Consider the following 23,873-nt stretch of genomic DNA (forward strand, 5'->3'; position numbering starts at 1 on the left):
TTAATTCTAGCCTGGCTGCCAAATCCGCACAGCAGTGATTCATGCTCACCGTCTCCCCTTGTCTTTTGGAAACTGAAACAATGTTATTTTCCACAAGGTATTTTTCCCGAGATCAGTTTAGTGGCTAGTCAGACAAATAAACAAGCACAGACCGCAAGTTCACTTCAGGTCAGACGCATAAGAGCAGCAACGAAAACTGTCTATGGATATCCAGTACTGTGCAAAAGTCTTAGGCCACCACCGCCAGACATGTTGTTTTAGAAGTTTTAATGTTCACCTATATGTATTTTTCAATCTATTTTATTAAGATACAAACAGAAAATACAGGAAATATGTAAAAAAAAAAAACATTTCAGGACTAAATGTCTTCTTTAGCCATCGTCTGTGTTTAGTGTGACCTCTCTTGGCACTAAACACATCTTGAGCGTTTTTGATTTCTTTAAAATTAGAAATTAGGATTTAATTTTATTTAGGTTTAAGAGATCCTGCATCTCCTATTGCTCAAGTGGAAGAGGAGTTTAACCTAAAAACTTGCCACATCAGTTTACATTTTTATACAGTTTTTAATACTATATACACATTTTCTGTATTTCTGGATGTTTTCTAATAAAGAGACTGAGAAATATTTATATATGATCACTATAACATTGCAAATACAACAAATCTAATTCTGGCATGGTGGCCTAAGACTTTTGCACAAGACTGTAGTTTTACTAAGGGTCAGAATTGTATTACATGTCCTAACTATTTATTGTGGATTTATATGTTTTGGTAAATAATTATTTATACAATTTGTAACACTTACCATCTGCTGCCTCTTTCCCTTTGCGTCCTCCAGATCCTTTCTTCAGCATGTTTCGTCCAGAGGTGAACAGGTTGCTAAGCTCATCCAGTGGACTGGTTGGCGTACGACTGCCTCGACCTCCCGACCCTGAGCTGGACCCTCCCGAACAGGATGCCGTGGAAACGTTTTGCATCGAACCCCCATGCGTGCTGGATGAGTTCGAGAGCCGCCCGCTTTCACGTGATCCAGGCGGAACTCCAGACGCACTGCGTGGAATCGTGCCGGTCATAAGAGCATCGTACGGCGGGGGGCGTTTCAAGGTGAGCGGGGTTAACGCACGGCCCATACTAACAGGCGACGGGCAGGCGGAGTGGCTCCGCGGGTAACCGTGCGCTGTGGATGAACCTCCACTTTTGTACTGCGCAGATGGCAGGGGTGGTGCAGACGACCGGCCTGATGCTGTGATCGTCTGTTGCTCCTTAGTCTCAGCTGACTTTTTATGATGATGATGGTGGTGGTGATGGTGTTTACCAGACACCTGCTGTGCGTCCAGCTGCTGTCCAGGTTCAGCGGTAGTTGGGGATGCTCCAGGTTTGCCATATCCAGTGTTATCTAGCACAGGCAGTTTGGTGACATCCAGCGGCGTAAGAGGGGATTCGTCAGAGTTAGGGGAACACTGGGCAGGTGCGGGTGGGAATACTAGCAGTGGTGGACGATGGGAGAGCAGATTTGGGAAAGGTGCAGGAATGTCACAGAGTGAACCGCGCGGTGTGGTGGGTCGTGTAAGTTCTACCTCTGGCACTAAAGGAGTCGGGCACTGGTCCCAGCGAGACTGGGTGTGGTCTAAAGATGACGCCATATCATCGTAGGCAGAGTATTTCATTTCCTCATATACGCATTCACCCTGATCATCCTCCTCTTCGCCGCTGGCTCCATCGATTCGACCAAAGTCTCGTAAAATATTCCCCACCATTTCTATATAAACAGGCTCCGCCTCTTCATCGCTGTCAGGGGCGGGGCTTTGATTCTGGGATGCTGATTTCTTTTTCTGACGTCGCGGCAGAGAGGCCGACTTGGCCTTGCTTCCATGGTTTTGGATGTAAGACTCGTCAAATGATGTGCTGAGCTGTGTGTTAGGGTTACGTTTGGGTTTGGGCGGAGGCATGCGTCGATATTCCTCGCTGCATGGGCGGGATTTAGATGCTGTAGGAAAGAGAACAGAAGTAGAAATAAGCTATCTACATCTGAGCATGTTAAAAAAAAAACAACAATTGTTTTTTATATAGTAAAAGCGATAGGGACACATACATCTTACATTTTACAATTACATTTTAAAACCTGAACACTTGTACTTCCTGCAAAACTCTTTTGTTAAGACAATATTGTTTTTATTATGACGATATAATCAAATATATATGAAAAAATATGTCAAATGAGAGCAAATTTTGATATAATCCAATAATATTAGTTCTTTACTCCTATTAACCATCTTTGTTTCACTTAATGTACACTAGGCGTGCACCCCCCTTGTATAGGCTGCACAAAATAAGATATTTTGAGAAATGATGGTAAACACACAGCAGTAAGTGACCATTGACTTCCATAGTAGGAAATTTTTTTTTGGGAAGTATTGTGATAAATGATGAAGAAAATATTTTGATAAATGATGATAAGCAAACAGTTGACGGTACCCATTAAATTCCATTATATTTTTTATTCCTACTTTGAACGTCAATGGACACTTACTGCTGTGTGTTTACCATCACTTCTCCAAATATCTTCTTTTGTGTTCGTCAGAAAAAAAGAAATTCATACAGGTTTAGAACAACATGAGAGTGAGTAAATGATGACAGAATTTTCATTTTTGGGTGAACTATCCCTTTAAGCCTGAGAAAGGTAGCCTGACTTAAAGTCAGTGCAATCCCACAAAGCCACATTGGTGCTATACTGGTCCCATAACTGTTCTGCTGTGCACGCGATCGCCTTTGATGCTTCCCAGTTTACTCTTTCTGCTCTTTAACTAATCCTGACTGTGTGTGGTTATGAAGTGAGTTGATGCGCTCCGAGTTTAACAGTCTCCTTGAGACAGGATTAATAATACACAGTTGTGCCCAGAAATGAGGCAAGCAAGCCATGTTTGGTGTACAGTACGTACAGCCAGGAACTGGTGATGTCAGCAGCACTGAGAGATATTAAGCTTTGATTTCTCACATAAATGACGCCATGCGTTTTAAAGGGAGAAAAATCGTGGCAGCCATGTTCTGGATATTGCTAAAAAACACGTCAGATGGATCTGTAAAGTGAATTATATAATGAAAATCTGACTTTTTTCATGTATAATTGGATCCCCGGTGCTTCTATCAACATAGAAAATGTGATAAAGACCAACCCAGTAACTCTTGGTAAACCATTCTCTGCAAGCATGTGAAAAAATAGGTCATTGAAATTTGGCTCCCCTTGTGATGTCAGAAAGGGATAATACCACCCCTTAAAGGGATAGTTGACCCAAAAATTTAAATTCTATCATCTTTTACTCACTCTCATTTGTTACAAACCTGTATAAATTTATTTTTTCTGATGAACACAAAGGAAGATATTTTGAGAAATGTAACCAAACCATTCGTGGACCCCATTTACTTCCATCATATTCTTTTTTCCTACTATGGAAGTGAATGGGGTCCACGAACGGTTTGGGTACAAACATTCCTCAAAATATCTTCCTTTGTGTTCGTCAGAACAAAGAAATTTATATGGGTTTATAACAACATGAGAGTGAGTAAATGATGACAGTATTTTTATTTTTGGGTCAACTATCCCTTTAATCTACACTAACCAACCACAGCACTGGCATTTAGTGCAGAGATCAGCTCATTTGCATTTAAAACGACACACCCAAAAACGGCAAATTTTTGCTCACAACTACAAAGAGGCAATTTTAACATGCTATAATAAATTATCTATATGATATTTTGAGCTAAAACTTCACATACGTACTCTGGGGACACCAAAGATTTATTTGACATCTTAAAAAAGTCTCCTTTTAAAGCATTTACGAAGGGTCAGCCTGATGAACACTGGAGTATTTAAAACATGATGCATTTAAAAGTTTTGAATAAAGCTTTAAAGCATTTATTCTTGATTTGCATTCGTAAAGTGATTATTATTAGGGCAAACGTGTAATGTAAATATTTTAAATTAAATACTGAATTTGTGATGCAAACATTACATTTACGTTATGCATTTCGTCAGACGTCTTTATCCAAAGCGGCTTACAGTGCATTCAAGCTATACGATTGTTTTATCAGTATGTGTGTTCGAACGCGCAATGCTCTACCAATTGAACTTCAGAAGAAGGGAGCGAAAAAACACAAACCGCGAAATAAAACTAGGTCATTTTAACTTCATGAATGAATTTCGTCCTGACGCTTAATCTCAGCAGTAAGCTGTTTTTCCCTTCCCTCTTAACTGCTTACTCATGCTTGCATTTCACCTTTCACCCTTCTGTCATTTCCATAAACATCACCTGAGCAGAGGCGGGTGAAGGGCAGCTGGACTGACCCGATTCATTCAGCAGGAGTTTGTGTGCGATTCCCAAATGTATGCAAATGTTTAATCTTCTGTAAAGCTGACTGATAGTTACATCATTCTCAAGAGACGGCCTGCAGTCCTTTGTGTGTGTGTGTTTGTTTGGCTTACGTGAAGGACATGACAGGGGTTTAAATCAGCTGTGTGGTGGCACTCTGATACACAGATGAGAAGTCAGCAAATGACAAAATGATTTTACTTAACTTTCAGTAAAAAATAGCAACTGTAATCCACCCAAGTGACAGAACGAGGACATGGTGAATTGAATTCTCTCAGCAGTTTCACACACACCTTTGTTTTTTATTGTGTTAGGGATTTTTTATTGACTTCTATTGCGTTTTAAACTGAGCTGATTATATTTTCTATTCACTAAACTGCGGTTATTATATCAAATATATAGACTGGGAGGTTTTGCTGTGTTGAAAGCGGTGTTGTTCACAGTGTTCACCCAAATATGAGAATATCAGAGCCGTATGACTTCCTTTCATCAGTTGAACAAAATTGATAACTTTATTTAAATAAATTAAAAGGCTGTCATGTTATCTTCCCAATAGGACCCAACATGGCAAAGCTCCAAAAAGCACATACATCCGTCAGCCAAATATAGGTGAGAGGAAATATATTTATTATTTTCAATCTCTCTCTCTCTAGAACAGGGTTATTTCCCATCAGGGCATTTTTTCATCTAGTTTGCTAAATAAGATGTAAAGTAATTAGAAACTAGACCTGGTGTCCTGTTCCACTACTAATGTACTATACTGTAGATGTTAATCTGTGTATGTTTACGTGTACACAATGCATTTATATCGATTTTTCTTTTAATAAGAAGTGATGTACGAGTGAAGAGAGTCCCTGCCAGTGATATATACAGCACAGTGCCGTAGGGGTGCCGCATCCCACATATCATTAAGTTTAATATGATGCTGTTTAAGGAATGTGGGCCATGATTTATGTAGGTTCTGCATTTGCCACATGCTCACTCTCACTCTCTCTTGCGCGCATTTATAGTGGATGTCAAATGAGTAACCCTATCAATGCTATTACTTTACTTCTTAAACTTGTAACTGTGTATTTGAAATAAAGCAAATAAAAGATTTATATTTTTCTGATGTTAATCCATGATAAACCCGAATTTAAATGATTGTATGATATTGAAATGAATGATTATGAGCTTGATTGGTCTTGGTATCAGGTTAAAAAAATGTTTGCAGATGTACATGTACATTGATGTACTACTGTAAATGGGTCAGTGACAAAAACGGTTTGGCAAGATAATAAATTGTTTAATATTTTTAAAAAACTTGTTTTAAAAGCATGCATCAGGTTTATTTCAATGCACAGTGTATTTATGTTCATTTTATGCAATACATTTTTTATGAAAGTTAAGACTGAACGGTCCTGAAAATGCCAAATGGTGTAACCGCCATTTCCGCCAAAGAATGATATTTTTTAAATATTGTATCGACCTTGATCGCATGTATGCGTAATCATAAAAAAAAACATTTTATTCGTTATTTCTAAATGTAAATTATAATGCGTTTTTGTTATATTTGTCCTGACGCATGCTGAAAACAGCTCTGTTTTCTAAATAATCTTTGACAAATGATATAAAAATGTATGTAAAAAATCATATTACACTAAAGTAGATGATTATATTTTATTCCACATTTTTTATGAATATATTTATATATATTTTCATTTAAAAAAATACTAGTTACACCAATTGACACAGACCGGTTGCACCTCATTGACATTTTTGCAATTAGTCAGACGACATTGGCTTAACTTACTCTTCTATACGTTACATTATTAATACGCTCACTTGTAAAGTTTATTCAACGCCGCTGTATTTTGCTGCTTATGTTGTCTGTCGATTTTTCTGTGTTTCCCCTGCTTCTATTAATTTAAAACTGCTTTGAAACAATTACAATTGTAAAAAGCGCTATATAAATTGAATTGAATTGAAAATTAAATAAAACCAGAAATTTTAGACTTGGTCCACAAATGTATTTTAAAATTTTACCCTTTTTAATTTAATTAAACCATATGGACACAAAATAGTTAACATCATGTCATTGACCCAAATATCAAAATCACTATGGTAATAATTCAATAACACAGTTAAAATCAAATTATTAGAGTTGTACCATGCACTAGGGCTGTGCAAAAAATCGACTGCGATTATCATGCGCGTGTCATCAGTAAAGCCGGTTCAGTGATTAGTATTAAATCGCCATCAGCTGCTTTCAGATGGAGCGGCATTTATTACACAGACTGTACTGATGACACGCGCATGATAATCGCAGCCGATTTTTTGCACAGCCCTACCATGCACCATGTTTTACTTCAGAAGACATTTATTAAACCACTGGAGTCATTTGAATTACTTTAATGATGAATGTATGTGCTTTTTGGAGCTTTGCCATGTTGCTCTCAATATAAGATAACCATACATGCCATTTTAAATTAAACTGATTTATTTGTATTCAAATAAAAAAGTCATAGACATCTAGAATGGTGTACTTTCAAATGTTTATTGAATGTAAGTCACCTAAAGAAACATGTAAAACATGATATATAATTTGTTCCACCTTTCTAAAAAAATGTTATGGTAATGACATCACACCCTGGTGTCTGGAGGTGTCTTTGTGTGTTGTTGTTTTTTTGTGTGTATACATATCACGACTGAAGACCTTCTCCTTATTCTCGACCTTTATACAAGACATCATCTGTGTTTTGGTTGATTCTGTCTGAAGCTGTCACTATCAGTAAAACACTTATGCTGAAATGTTGCCCATGGCAATGGTTGTCCCTTTTATCATGACTCTGCAACCAGTAGGTCCAATGAGAATGCATTAGCAGGTTCATGGGGACTATTCAGAGTAGGGAAACGACTGATGTCACTAGTTCTTAGAAAAATGCTTGAGTGTATGTGAAACAGCTAGGGAGCATGCACACCAAAGCTTTTACACCGGGGACTGGCGTATGATTTCAATTGTTTCCATTGGAAGCAACTTGCTTTTTTCTGCACTAAAATCCGGCGATTGGTGTTTTTTCCGCTCTGAGCCCGAGAGTTGAAAAATATTCAACTTAAGGTGAAAAGCTCAGCTCATCAATGTCAGTTATCACACAGCCGTCCAATCACAGTGGAGGAGGGGAGGGATAAACCTTACAAAAACCACCCTGCGCATCGTACTACGACTGATAAACAAAGCAGAAGTATCACAGCAATCAAAGCGCTCAGTTAAAGAAAGCTGGCAGTCGGCTGAAAAAAAAGCTGACAGTCTGCGTCCGCCTGTCATTTTCAGCCGCGTTTAAAAGCTTTGTTGTGCACGGCTCTTACAGTTTGTGTCACTCTCACTGTCTTTACATTGAAGTGACCTTTCATCTGTGAGGAAATGTTTTGTGTTATGTAATAAAAGCCATACTGACACTGACTTTGCAACTGTGTAAATCTGCATAAACCGACTTAAGCTGGTTTACTTTGCTGATCTTAGATAAGCCAGCTGACAAGCATCAATCTCCTTTAAAACCATCACAGCAGACCTGTTTGAGCAGGCTAGCAGAACATCTGAAACAAGCAAACAAGTTTTTTCTATATAAAATCCGACAACTTCTTAAATGCTATTGCTTTAGCATCAATCCGGAAAAAAATGTTTTTCAAGTTGATTCAGATAACACTTTTTTCTGAAAGTGTTGAAATGGCCTCTTAATTTTTTTCTAGAGCTGTACACCACATTTTGCTGTGTGTGTGAATGTTCATTCAAGTGCCCATGCTTCCAAAATATAGTCCAGCATTTTAAACATGAATGCATGTATTTTCTTGTCTTACTCTTGATGTAAAGTACAGAAGGGAAGAGGACTTGGTGCATATTGAACTCATGTGTAATAACCCATGAACGAGAGATGGTTGAAGATGCATGAAAGATGCATTTGCTTCAACACTAAAGTGGTTCAAAATAGAGCGAGAGATGCATTTCTTCAGGTGTGTATGATGGTATGTCTGAGTTTTACATGAGATGGAATGCAGTTTGACAGTGATGGCTAACATGATTGTGTGATGTTTAATCCAGAGTGCAGGTCAAAGTGAGTAGAAAAATATTTACCATCACATTTCTCCAGATCCTGTCCGCTCTTCCCCGTGCTAAGCCCGGCATTGACGGTCTCAGATGATGTGCTGAGTTTGGTATTGGGGTCTCGTCTAGGTTTAGGAGGGGGCTGTTTTCGGGACGTGGGGCTTCCCTCGTCCTCACTCCCACCCACCGAGTGCAGAGACTGTGAGCGTACGGTAAAGCCAGGCCCACAGGAAGGAGAAATACGGTCCTGAGGGGCCGGCATTGTCATAAAGCCCATTCGAAAATGTTTACCCGCATAACCTCCTTCTGATGTTACACGGGCCACATCCTCGCCAATCCTGCAGAGCGAAAAAGAATTTAGTCGGACATTTCACAGATTCTTTAGCAGAGTCATACTACAAAGCAGCAAAAACATTTGTGATATTTTTTTGCCATTTGAACACAAGCCAGACCATGCGTCGCTACGTGACCAACGAGCTTATTACATGTTGATGTGTGTGCATTAACTAGAGCTTTCATCTTTTTACTCCATATATATTAAGTCCAAAAATCTTGACGGATTACAGCATCAAGAGAATTTTTCAGAATCTTTCTGTACTAAACTAAACTATATCAAACGATACTATATACTGCAACGCTATATTATACTATAACATAATGCACAGCTATACCACACTATATTAAATGATACTATACTGCACCCCTATACTACACTACATCTACTGATACTATACCGCTATACTATACTACAATATTCTGCACTGCACCACTGTACTATACTACACTATACTATACCATCATACTATACTACAATATACTGCACTGTACTATACTACACTATACTATACCACCATACCATACTACAATATACTGCACTGCACCTCTGTACTATACTACACTATACTATACGGCTATTCTATACTATACTACAATATACTGCACCACTATACTATACTACACTATATCAAATTATACTATACTATACTGCCCCACTATACTATACTAAAATATATTGCACCACTATACTATACTATACTACACTATACCACCAAACTATACCACACTATATCAAATGATACAATACATTGCACCACTATACTATACTATACCACACAACTATACTACACTATATAAAATTATACTATACTTTACTATACTGCACCGCTTTACTATAATATACTGCACAACTATACTACACTATATAAAATTATACAATACTATACTGCAACGCTATATTATACTTACTACAATATACTGCACAACTATACTACACTATATCAAATGATATTAAACTATACAGCACCACTATACTATACTAAATTATACTATACTGCACAACTACACTATATGAAATGCTACTATACTATACTGTGCCACTATACTACAGTATATCAAATTATACTATACTATACTGCACTGCTTTACTATACTGTACTATAATATACTGCACCACTATACTATGCTAAACAATACTATACTGCACAACTACATTACACTATATGAAAAGCTGCTATATTGCACCACTATACTACACTATATCAAATCACACTATACTATACTGCACCGCTATACTATACTGTACTATACTAAACTGCACAACTGTACTAAACTATTTTAAATTATACTATGCACTATACTATACTATAATATAATATACTGCACCACTATACTACACTATACTTTATATGTACTGTACTATACTATACTGCACCACTATACTATACTATACTAGGGCTGCACGATTTGGGTAATTTTTCCCATTGCGCTTATTGATGCTAATATTGCGATGTGCAGTTGCGATTATAATAAATGGTATCATGAGTCAACTTGATGGGTTTTAAGGAAAATCCACACACAGTTTAGGGATAATGCTAAAACGTGTATTTGTAAAACTAGAAATGTTTTCGTATTGCCACGTGATGTAACAACTGCTCAGTGTCAGTAATCCTAAATCCAAAATACCGTTATACAACAGACGTAGAGTTTTTTTTCAGCTACCAGATCACTGTCAATCTCCTCTGCATCCATCTTTGCTCCGGTATTTCCGCGCTGTGCACACACAAGTGACGACGCACGCCACACACGTGCATGCCACACGTGCATGTCACACGTGCACTGCCTTTTTTGTTCGTTTTTTCTTTCTTTTTTTAAACAGCAAGGAAAATCATCAAACTGTTATCAGAAAGTTTCTGTTAACAAGTAAACACATTTATTTATTTAATATAATTGCAACATTTTGCTGTCATATAATCGCACAGGCTGACATCGCGATTGCGATGCGATTAATTGTGCAGCACTATACTATACTATACTGCATAACTATACTACACTATATCAAATGATATTGTAATATACTGCACCACTATAGTATACTATATACTATACTATGCTATGCTATGCTATACTATACTATACTATACTGTACTATACTACACAGCTATACTACACTATATCAAAATATACTATACTATACTGCACCATCATGCTATGCTATGCTATGCTATACTTAACTATATCAAACAATACTACTATATTTAGCTGAACTATACTATACTGTACTATATCAAACTATGCTGTGCTATACTATATCAAACAATACACTACTGCACCACTATACTATACTATATTATAATATACTATACCACTATATTTAAGTGTACTATACTATACTTTGCCATATCAAACAATACTATAGACTGTAGGTTAAGGTTTCAGCAGCAACAACATAAACAAGTGCTTTTGTTGACTAAACACAACTTCCGGTATGCTTCCATATGAAATCAATAACAACAGAGTCCTTTTTACAGTAGTTTATTTTTGATAACAAAGGAAATAAAGGACAAGTAAATTACATTTATTCATATATCACATGTATCTAACTGAGCTAACGTTATTGTGTAAAATTAATGTATGCAATGCAGTGTCCTTCAATTGTTGCCTGTCTATCAAACCTCTTCGCACAGTTGTAATCGATACTCGTCATCTCCCCTATTTTTTAGCAAACCAAAACATTTTAGTTTCAACAAAGTATATATTTCAAAGAGCAGTTTAGCCACAGCGAAAAATAAATACAGACCAGATGTTCACTTTGGTTTTGTACTGCAATATAGTATATCAGACTATATCAAATTATACTGTGCTATACTGTATATTACTGCACCACTGTACTGTACTGTACTATAGTATACCAAACACTATCCAATGATGATATACTTTACTCCACCACTATACTGTACTGTACTGCATTAAACTACATTACACTACACTGTACTGTACTGTATTATACTATATTATAATTTTTCTTGTACACTCTTATGTGAGGTCAGTGGTTTATGAGGTCACTGCTCTGCGAGGTCACTGTTCTGCGAGGTCACTGCTCTGTGAGGTCACTGCTATGCGAGGTCATTGCTTGGTAAGTTCAGGTCTTGCACACAGTAGCAAAATGAACATTTATTTCATGTTGTATCTATCAGTAAATAAAAATGAAAAAATGCTTTATTGATCAGTTTGTGAGAAACCTGTGGTAAATTAAAAGGAAAAACAACAACAGCTGGGCTGGTTTGTACAATGGTCCCCAGATATACCATTGTCCCCAGGAGAATACTCATTTTGTGTTATACGATCCACATCTTTGGTGCTTTGCCTGGATGTAGAATTCCTGTAGAGATGATTTATTTCTTAATGACTTCTAATACATATTGTATACCATATGCAGCCTCTAGCCATCCACATGTGACAAAGTATTCCACATTTTAAACGTAGATATGTTACATATGAAAGACTAATTCACTTTATCTATTCATGAATCTATACATTCCCCATACCTTCATGAATTTCGTCCAAGAGCCAGTTCAGCATAATTTAATTCAGAGCAATTTGGCTGAATTTTAAGATGATTTCTGCGCTGAATATCCCTGAAAAATTGAGTTAGTTTTGTCTCTCTGTTCATGAGAAAGTGCAATAAAATAAAGAGGGAGAAGAGTAGAGATGGAGAAAGACAAGGGTGCAGTCGGTTCATTTCTCTCTCTCTCTCTCTCTCTCTCTCTCTCTCTATCTCTCTCAGGAAAACTAATCGTCCTAAAGAGCAGACAGGATTTACTTGTGTTGGCTTTAAGTAACACACACACACACACACACACACACACACACACACACACACACACACACACACACACACACACACACACACACACACACACACACACACACACATATACACACATTGTGAGTGTGTATACAGAGTTGAGGGTGTGGTGGTGTGGGTTGTAGTGGTTCATAAAAAATGATTGAATGTCTGTTTCACTGTCTGCCAGCTTCAATGCACCAATGTCCCCACATCCCACCCTCTCTCCATCCATTCATCCATGCATCTTTTAATAATTTTTTGTATCGTGTGCAGTTTTACCCCTCGCCTTTCACACCTGCATGAGTAGCCAATACTCATAGCAGACTATGGCGCATGCTGCTGATGTCACCTGCTGACGTAGTTGGCAATTTTTTTATTTAAGCCATTAAGCAAACATTGTAAACAATAATTAAACAGCCTGTATATATGCACAAATTACTTGCCAGCATATTCTGTGTCTGTACGCTAGCAACTATGTCATCAGGTGATGTCAGCAGCATGCGCAGTAGTCTGGTCGTGAACGCGCACTGAAGGACCAAGTTTTGTTTTCTTTGCACACAAAAATCATTTTGGGGTGAACTAACTCTTTAACTGTAAATGAACACATTAGCTGCCATGTTGTATTCAATTTAAGAGCAACTATGGTCTGATTCACGATTTTACATTTCCTTTGGTGTTTAAGAGTGTATTAGTACATGTTAATGATATGCAAAAGGTACAAACCCCAATGTAAACGATGACGCGAGTTATACCAAATATACAAAATAATGCTGTTTTAAGCAATGAAATAGGCGCGCTTTAAGTTAATAATTATCTTTTTTTTTAATCATTATTAAAGTGTTAATAAAGTGTGTTGTTGAGCCACATACGTGTGTGCATCAGATGAGCTCCACCTCCTTTTGGTGCAGGAAAACCCTGGTACTGGGGTGGTATATCAGTGTGTTACTTGTAATTGTTGCAGGCTTTATGTGTAAAGGGTTATAGGTCATGGGAATACCGATTAGTAGGGCACAGCTTGGATTTCCACAACTAATGGATTAAATGGACAAGTGTATGTGTGTGTGCTTAGACAGGATACATTGATTTAACATGCTCCTATGGGCATAACGTATTACTGACAGTTCTGTACTGAAATCCTCCAACACAAACACCCTGTATTCTCAGTGGAAAAGTGCAGGTGCCTCTGAAGCCCAATATCAGTGCGTTTGTCTAATATGTGTGTGTGCCTGTGCAATATTGTGCGTTATATTAGACTTTATTGATCAGAGCTCAGTAAATAAATGTCTGTATCTGCCCATCCAGCAGTTGACACCCATCAACCTTGTTGTAATAAATCAGCCCATTTATCCCTTTCACCCTTCATTTCTCTTGTGTAGGATTTTTCCTGAAATCCTTTCCCATCATTTGCTTTTGTTTACTTTTTACCCCCTGTTTTTCTTTTTTTGTATTGTTTCTGTCCATCACATTTATTTTTACTATCCTTCTCTTTCTAATACACAGGGATTTTCTGGCTCAAAATGAGGTGGAGGTGGTGCTATCCTTATGCACACATACTTGTTTACTGTGGCCCAACAACACACTTTACGCAACGTATTTTTAGGGTTTAATAAATAAATAATTAAAGTGACAATAATAAATTTTAAATGAATGAAATACAACATAGCAGCTAATGTGTTCATTTAGAGTTAACAAACAGCAACGTTGTTTAATAACATAAAAATATAACACAAGCTTTTCATTTACAGTTCATTGGGCTCTTTTGCAGTGTTGTGTTCAGAAGTCTTTGGTTGTAGTTGTTGTACACGATCATAGACATTATCTGTCACTCTTACTGTCATCCTTTCCTCCACTCTTGATAAAATAAATATTTTTACTGCCTTCGTTGCTTAATATAATAAAGAGATCTGTCAAATTCTAAACTTTTGCTTGACCTAATAATAGTGTTATATATTTCATAAATAATTATATGAAGCCCTTATATTTTAGTTTACTGTAGCTAAATTGAGGTTAACTACCTGTTTTTGCTTTTATATGAATGCATCATTTCATGCCAGTCAAAATTGTTGATTTTGTAGAAAATGAACTAAGCATTAACTTGTAACTTGTCAACAATTTGTTAAAAATGTGCATTATTAGTCTTACTAATAAGTCTTACTAAATGTGGAGAAAAGCTGTTTCACATCCTCTATTATGCGTTTTTCTCAATGATCTCCGATTGATTCACGGAGCTCTGTTTGATTCGCTTGGTGACTGAATTATTTTTACTATTTATTAAACTGAATCAGTTTAAAAGTATAATTCGTTTTTGTGTCATTACTTGTCAAGTTGACATGTGAACACAATGTTAAACCACCATTTCATGCAGGACACATTACTATAATAATCATCTGGTGTCTGCACTGATTCACCTGCTCAACATACACAAAATATAGCTAATTTAGCGCCTTATATAGTTCTTAGTAGGAAACTCCTTAAATTGCAGTTTGTTTTTGCTAAGTTTAGTGAGCACTTTACTGTGCTGGCAACGAAACACCGCCACCAGAGTGCATACACATCAAACACGAGTTCAACGATTTGCGCAAGTAGATTACATACAAAGTCAATGCAAAGACGCAATCAGATGCAATGCCGTGAAAACAACATGCTATTCGCCTCAAACGCGCCTTCGCGCAAGCTGAAAATATTCAACTCGAGCGAAAAATTCACATGACAGAAAGTTAAATCTCGCAAGTAATCTAGAGTGAGCAACTATGCTACGCGTTTGGTGTGTACGTAGCATAAGACTTGCAACTGCACTTACAAATGATAATCCACAGAGTGCAACGATTGTTCATGTTTTGCGTGAAGACGCTTTACAAATACAACTGACGAGAGTCAAAGGTGGCATGAACTTTGGTGGAGGCATCCTCCTTTAAATTCTCTATTCAGGAAAAGCCATGTTATACACTTACACACATACTTCGAAGGACCCACTGACCTTTACTGATACTACGTTATTGATCTGATCTTTAAATGTACTACTTCCAGTCTATAGTATTTTTTCCTTTTGTTGTTTTCATGAGATAGTAGTGGCTCTGTTATAGCATACACGATACCATTGACTGCAGTTTGTAAAAGGGAATAAATTGCTTTCAAGTCTTCGACTGCTGCAAGGCAACCATTCCAAAACTATAACCGGAAAATTTAATTAACAAGAGTTATCATTAATACCTGCAATGCTGCGTCTGACAGTTCACTCCATCACTGGCAAATTGTTATTATATGCACATAATACACGGGATGAATCTAATAAAAACAAAAACAAGGGTTGTCCAAGTCATATTTTATCCCTAACTAAAAAGGTGACCTCGCAGAGCAGTGACCTCATAGAATAGTGACCTCGCAGGCCACTGACCTCACAAAAGAGTGACCTCATCAAACATAGAATTGTGACCTCACAAAGCAGTGACCTCACAGAGCAGTGCCCTCGCAGTGCAATGACCTCATAGAATAGTGACCTCACAGGCCACTGACCTCAGAGAAGAGTGACCTTATCAAACATAGAATAGTTACCTCACAATGCAGTGACCTCACAGAGCAGTGCCCTCGCAGAGCAGTGACCTCATAGAATAGTGACCTCACAGGCCACTGACCTCACAGAACAGTAACCTTATCAAACATAGAATAGTTACCTCACAGAGCAGTGACCTAGCTAAGCAGTGACCTCATAGAGCAGTGACGTTGCAGAGCAGTGACCTCACAGAGCAGTGACCTCACAGAGCAGTGACCTCACACGCCACTGACCTCACAGAAGAGTGACCTTATCAAACAAAGAAAAGTGACCTAACAGAGCAGTGACCTCATAGAACAGTGACCTTATCAAACATAGAGTAGTGACCTCACCAAACATAGAATAGTGACCTCACAGAGCATTGACTTTACCAAGCAGTAACTTCACAGATCAGTGACCTGATAGAAGAGTGACATTATCAAACATAGAATAGTGACCTCACAGAGCAATTACCTCAAATAAAACAGTGACCTCACAGAAGAGTGACCTTATCAAACAGAGAATAGTGACCCCAAAGAGCAGTGACCTCATAGAACAGTGACCTCACAGAAGAGTTACCTTATCAAACATAGAAAAGTGACCTAACCAAACATAAAATAGTGACCTCAAACAGCACTGACCTCACCAAGCAGTGACTTCAAAGATCAGTGACCTAATAGAAGAGTGACCTTATCAAACATAGAATAGTGACCCCAAAGAGCAGTGACCTCATAGAACAGTGACCTCACAGAAGAGTGACCTTATCAAACACAGAGAAGTGACCTCACCAAACATAGAATAGTGACCTCACAGAGCACTGACCTCACCAAGCAGTGACTTCAAAGATCAGTGACCTCATAGAAGAGTGACCTTTTCAAACATAGAATAGTGACCTCACAGAGCAATGACCTCAAATAAAACAGTGACCTCACAGAAGAGTGACCTTATCAAACATAGAATAGTGACCCCACAGAGCAGTGACCTGATAGAACAGTGACCTCACAGAAGAGTGACCTTATCAAACACAGAGAAGTGACCTCACCAAACATAGAATAGTGACCTCACAGAGCATTGACCTCACCAAGCAGTGACTTCACAGATCAGTGACCTCATAGAGCATTTATCTCACAAAACAGTTACCTCATAGATAAGGGACCACCAATCCCTGACCTCACAGAACAGTGACAACTGAGAGTAGTGACCTTAAAGAGCAGTGACCACAGAAAAGACAAAGGGAATTGCAAACCTGCAACTTTTCACGTTTTAACTTACTTAGTTGTCCTATTAAAGTAGGAAATGATGGTTATAATAACTGGACCTGGCAACACTGCTTAGAGGATTGTGGGATATCAGAAGCTCTGCAGGATATATTATGCTGTTATAAAAATGACCAGATGAAGGCTTCTTGCTAGCCAGAATATTTTATTTGGACATGCTTGCTTACTCCACTATAATGCCTGCAAAGGCTGCATCTTTTAGCTTTGTCTGTGTGTGTGTACACAAGCGCATCTTAAAAACAGTAAAACAAATTAAATAACCTGATGCTCTCTAACAAATCAGGATTTATAGACCAACAATTGTATGAAACAAAAATAGCAATTGTTTTTCTGTCATTTTACCATTCCTGCATATAGAGGAACATGCAAATATGTGTGTGTCAATAAATTGTATTAGATTTGAAGGTTATCAACATACAAATCTCACTTCTCGTAACAGGACTCTGTAGGTCTTTTAAGGTCATCAGATTCAGATATTTCAGTTTGTTCTACAGTATCAGTTGTACGTCCTTGCACGGCTTTCTCCGTGTGCATATCTACGTATATATACATCTATGTGTGTGTGTGCAGGAGACAGATAACAGTTGAATGACACATCCAAACCTGCCTTTTGTTGTGTGTTTTAAAGGAGTGTGTGTGCATGTGTCCTCAGGGGGGGCAGTCTAAATTTAGAGACGAGAGGGAGACAAGGACCAAGCCCACTGTTGCCATAGAAACTCACCCCTCTGTCTCCATAGCGACAGATCCTGTTTTTTTCCTCCAGGCTGAGGAGGTGCGACTTATACACTCCCACCGTCAGCGGTTTTGTTTGGAATTGTGTGTGCACGATTGTATTAATGAAATTTCATTAGCATTCTGTAATTCTGATTGCTTAATCTCACTAAAACACCTCAGAGGAAAGACACAACCCACAGATGAACTGTCTGACTGTGTGTGTATGTGTGCCCTCCTAGAGAAGACCCCACTTACACTACATTACTATGGTAAGAGTGTCTTAAACTGTAGAGAGAGAGAGAGAGAGAGAGAGAGAGAGACTCAATAACAACGTAAAAAGGGTCAAGAAATGTAAGGTTAATGGAGCAGAGAAAGAAAATGAGGGCATTGAAAGGACAACTTACAGATAAAGAGAGAGTGTTTAAGAAAAGAGAACATGCATGTGTCTGTATGTATTGATGAGAAATGAACATCGAAATGGAGTAGAGGAATGTGTGCATCAGAATTGACCATGTCATATAGCTAATGTTATAGCTTAGCACAGCGCAAAAGGTCATGGGATTGAACCCAGGATAAAAAATGTATATCTTGTAATGCACTTTGGATTAAAGCTTCTGCCAAATGCATCAATGTAAACCCTAATACATTTCCATGTTATTATAGTGTAGAAATCATCAATGCACATTTCTCTGAAGATTACAAATGTTATTGCTAATGTAAGCAAGGCAGTGTGGGCTTAGAAATAGAAATGAAACAGCCTACATTATTTTCTGCTGAATTCAATTTCACCTTATATATGTTACATTAAAGATGTGTAGTCCACTCATTACAACTTTTTACATTTTCTATCCCCCACCCTGTGGGAAATAGTCATTATATTTATTGAAAAGAATTGTGGCTGCTGGGTATAGAGATAAAACTGTTATCTACCATGGCTCTATACCTGCCATTCACTAATGGCTATGGGGCTTTTCCTTATTATTATTCATAAACCTTGCTGATGTATATAATGATCCCCCCACCCCCAACATATAATTCCCATTCGCATGCATTTCACAAGGTTGACTTAAAGGTCTGTATTGTAACACAGACACACATACAGTAAACCAAACTGACAATAAAGGAGAATGCAAATAGGCTATTACACATATACAAACAAAGTCATATACATTTACAAGTCCTATGCGAGACAGATGCTGTAAAAATAATATTGGCCAAAGGATTTCATCTCTCTCTCTTTCTCTCTCTTTCTCTGTCATCCTCTCTCTGTCTCTCTCTTTGCACACATATCCTCCCAGTTGAACAGTGCACAGCACACTGGTGTAAATATAGACTTTTACATTCAACTCCTTAACGGTTGCTTTGTGCACTGCAAAAAATTACTTTCTTACTTAGTATTTTTGTCTTGTTTTCAGTACAAATATAAAAATCCTTAAATCAAGATGTATTTTCTTGATGAGCAAAATAAAGAATTTAAGTGAATTTGTGCTTAAAACAATAAAAAAGTGGTGTAAAAAATGTTTTTCTTGAATTACAGTATTGTGCAAAAGTCTTACTTTGCATTCACACCATTCACTACGCACTATTCGCGGACAATTTGAGTGAAAGCCGCGTGTGAAATTCTAGTCATTCGAAACATTCACGCGGAAATTCGCGTCATGGGAGTGGCTTCTGCGACTTCGCTGAGACGCCACTTGATTCCTGTAATCACGTCACTACTACAGCAAGGTCCTGATTGGTTAATTTGTGCAATCAGCACCATTCGCGCCGCGTTGCAGGATGCCTAAACGCGTCTTTGCATTGACTTAACATGTAAATCACTTGCGCTTGCTACCTCTACCGCATCTGGTGTGAACCCTGCATTAGGCCACCACCATCAGACTTGTTGTTTTAGAAGTTTTAATGTCCATCCATATTTTTTTTCAATCTTTTTCATTAAGATACAAACAGAAAATACAGGAAATATGTGCAAAAAAAAATTCAGGACTAAATGTCTTCTTTTGGCATCATCTGTGTGTGCATTGACCTCAGTGTGACCTCTCTTGGCACTAAACACATCTTGAGCGTTTTTGAGCAGAATGAAGTAAAAACAATAAATTCTTTAAAATTAGAAATTAGGATTTAATTTTATTTAGGTTTAAGAGATCCTGCAGTTTCTTGCTATTGCTCAAGAGGAAGGGAAGTTTACCCTAAAAACTTGACACATCAGTTTACATTTTTATACACTTTTTAATACTATATACACATCTCCTCTGGATGTATTCTATTACAGAGACTGAAAAACAATTATATATGATCACTATAACATTGCAAAAAACAACAAATCTAATTCTGGCATGCTGGCCTAAGACTTTTGCACAGTACTGTATGTGTTTAAGATTTTTTTGGCTTAACCCATAGGCAGATTTTTGGGCTTGTTTTAAGCACAAATTCACTTAAATTCTTCATTTTGCTCATCAAGAAAATACATCTTAATTTAAAGAATTTTTAGACATTTGTACTGAAAACAAGACAAAAATACTAAGTAAGAAAGTAATTTTTGATTACTCAGAATATATTACGTTACTTCTCAATAGGATTTAAAGGCGGGGTGCATGATCTCTGAAAGCCATGTTGATATTTGAAATCACCTAAACAAACACGCCCCTACCCCAATAGATTCTGGACCTTCTGTTGATAGACCCGCCTCACACATACGCAACCCAGGCAACGATGTCGGTTAGTAGACACGCCTCTTACTGCTGATTGGCTACAAGTGTTTTGGTACCCCACCCGACTCCCTATTCCAAAGCGTTTCTCAAAAATCGTGCACCCTGCCTTTAAGGTATTATTCATATGTGTAGCATAAACTTTTGTTTGCGGTGTAAACTTCTGATCTTACTTATGAGCTAATACTTGGCATAGTGCAGTTATGTGTATTTTCTATTAAAACAACCTGTTTGTAGTTTTGTGTTTTTTTGTGTACCTCTTGATTGCCTCCTCCTGTCGCCTTTTCTTCTGGTTTTTCTCCTGTAAGTATGTCCATTGTGTGTGGTTGCGGACGCGGTCGCTCTCTCGTGCAATGTCAGAGGCGTTTTGAATGACCAGCTCATCATAAGCCCTCAGACCGCTGTCCTCCACGTACTGCAGGAAACGTGTACACTCGTCCTCTCCTGGATCCATCCTTTAGTAGAGCAGAGAGACTGCCAGAGACAAGAGAGAGAGAGAGAGAGAGAGAGATGCTTAAAAGCTTGTTATTTATAAAAAAAATTCACTATGGAAGTACAGGTGGGAATTGCGCATGCAGACACAGACAATGGCAGGTGTTGTCAGGGGAATATTTTATGCTTTAACAATGAAAAGCATGATTCTCTACAGGTTGAGGGCAGGTGGCTTCATGTTTAAGACACATACACAGGTAAAGCCCAATATGATTAGTCAGTCACCTACCATTAATCTGAACAAAGCTCTGTAATAAATGCTGCATTTACATTTAGGCATTTAGCAGACACTTATCCAAAATGACTTACAGCAGTTTCTATTTTTTTTTTATTCGCATGTGCATGTAGGTTTTTCTGTTTCTGAGAATATCCCCACAGAGCAGCTAAAATCTGAAATGCTCAGTTTAATTTAAATTAAATTAAATTTTGCTTTACTAACAACAAAACTACAATATTTGGAAACAGGACAATAAATAATATGTGACCTATTCTGTAAAAACCCTAAAGTCAAGTACATTCTGTTAAAATAACCTTGAAATATTTCATATTAACCGAGTAAGATCGTGTCAAACACTGTAAAACAGTATTACTGGCAGCTGTTTGCCAGTAACTTACTGTAGATTTAAATGTATTAGTTATTTACTGGCAACAGTTTGTTCAAAGTTAAAGGAACAGTATGTAAGAAATGTATATCAATTAATCATAAAATGGCCCTGATATGTCACTAGACATTAAGAAATCATTTTCATTTCAAATACTTACATCACTGACAACAGTGGTCTGCAAAAAAAGTGGAGTTGCAGCCCTCAACTGATGTTTATGTTGTCATGTTGTGTATTGGCCACCAGTTGTGTGATTGCAGTACCAGTTTTAGCCACAAGTTTTGTTATTGCAATACCAGTTTTGGCCACAATCCTACATACTGTTCCTTTAAAGGAACATTGAAGAGCATGTGAGTGTTCACGTGATTTATGGCTTAAAACACATTATTTTCCACATACCGTACATTTTGTAGCTCCAGATTTCAATCTCTTCCTATAAAGCACGAATTTGACAAGCTTTTTGTTAGGGTTGTGCCGTTAAACGATAGTATCGTGTATCGACGATTGCCAGACATATCGCTAATAGCGGGCTTTCATGACGATAGTTGGCGTTAGTTATTATTAATATCATCATAGGTTCACATTAACATGCACATTGCATGATTTTCCTCGCATGAGAAGGTTTGTGGTCTCTGCTTTGTGCAAGAGAGTTTGTAATGCGCGCAGATTCCTTCTCGCATGCACGTGGACTCAATGGCCCTCATTTATCAAAAGTGCGTAAACCAAATTTCCAGCGTACACCTGGCATACACCCAAAACCACGGTGACTTTGAGATTTATCAATATGGACGTTGGCGTACGGCACGCTCAAATCCTACGCCAGCTCAGGAGGTGGTGTACGCACATTTTGAGTTAGTGCAGAAATGCGCAAACACTTCCTAACACCACAACGCACTGACAAACTAAAATATATGATATATTATGACCCACTGTAAAAAAAAAAAAAAACTAAAACATAGTAATTATAAACTTCAGTGTTTATTTTATGCAACATGAACTTCAATGTTGTGTGACTTTACCAAAGCATTTGATTTGTATGCATATGTATTCCTTAAGTTGCGAGCCGTTTCAGGGCAGAGCACGTGAGCGGATCGGAGCGTTGAGCGGTGCGGTAATACCATCAGAGCGCCTTTTTCCGAATATTCCGTTCGCTCAGGACCGCTCGTTTAATCCAGAACGCCCTTTGATAATTTGTTCGAGAATCTGTAGAAACGTCTAGCAATAAGTTATGGAATTCAAGCCTTATACATAAATGTAAAGTAAAATTCAAAGTTAAGATTGGACAGGAAGAAAACATTGAAAGGGAGTGCGGAGAGACTGTAAAAGTTTAGCAATCCTGGAATCTGAAGCTGCACATTGCAAGAAAGCACAAGGATCTGCTACGAAAACATGGTAATAATGCATCAAAAGGTAAGCTAGTTACATACCATTCGATGATAAATAAATAGCTACACATTAATAGGAAAGGTAAAATGCTTGTGTTGAATGGAGCCATAAATCCGATCATATGATAACATGCGGACAAAATCATGGCCACGAATTATCTTTTATGCTACATTATGGACACTTCCTTTTCTTATTTAGTCTAAAGTATGGCCATAAATATAAAATTCGTTCCCAATATTCAACAGTTTGTTCATTGGAATTAATTATTATAATATTTTGTAATTACTATTACAAGTATTATTACTTCAAATTATGAATTAGCCTAGTAAAACGTGGATGTCGTGGCAACAAATTGTTAATTTGAATTATATCCGGAGCTCCGTATCAAACTGGATCTTAGCTAACAAACAACTGTATGTAAATACAGAAAAACACACTACAAAAGTTACTACATCATTTTAAAATATTATTTTAAAAAAACTTAACCGAACCATTAAGCAGACATATAATTTAGATGTAGGCAACAGTAAATAATAATGATAATAATAATAATAATAATAATAAATAATTATTCTTCTAAATATCATTTAAGCG

General features: G+C 37.5%; 1 protein-coding gene across 1 annotated transcript in view; it reads right to left on the reverse strand.

Moving 5' to 3' along the window:
• The window catches only part of nyap2a (neuronal tyrosine-phosphorylated phosphoinositide-3-kinase adaptor 2a), a 47,342-nt gene that overhangs the window by 19,982 nt on the left and 3,487 nt on the right, over window positions 1-23,873 (reverse strand). The window contains exons 2-4 of the mRNA XM_065280684.1: window positions 21,057-21,273; window positions 8,476-8,783; window positions 806-1,987 (exon numbers count right to left, since the gene is read on the reverse strand). Of these exons, the coding sequence (XP_065136756.1) occupies window positions 806-1,987; window positions 8,476-8,783; window positions 21,057-21,253 (1,687 nt within the window). The 5' untranslated portion in view covers window positions 21,254-21,273. The remainder of the gene's footprint in view (window positions 1-805; window positions 1,988-8,475; window positions 8,784-21,056; window positions 21,274-23,873) is intronic.

The sequence above is a fragment of the Paramisgurnus dabryanus genome, chromosome 8 (assembly GCF_030506205.2).
Source record: "Paramisgurnus dabryanus chromosome 8, PD_genome_1.1, whole genome shotgun sequence".
Classification (NCBI taxonomy): domain Eukaryota; kingdom Metazoa; phylum Chordata; class Actinopteri; order Cypriniformes; family Cobitidae; genus Paramisgurnus; species Paramisgurnus dabryanus.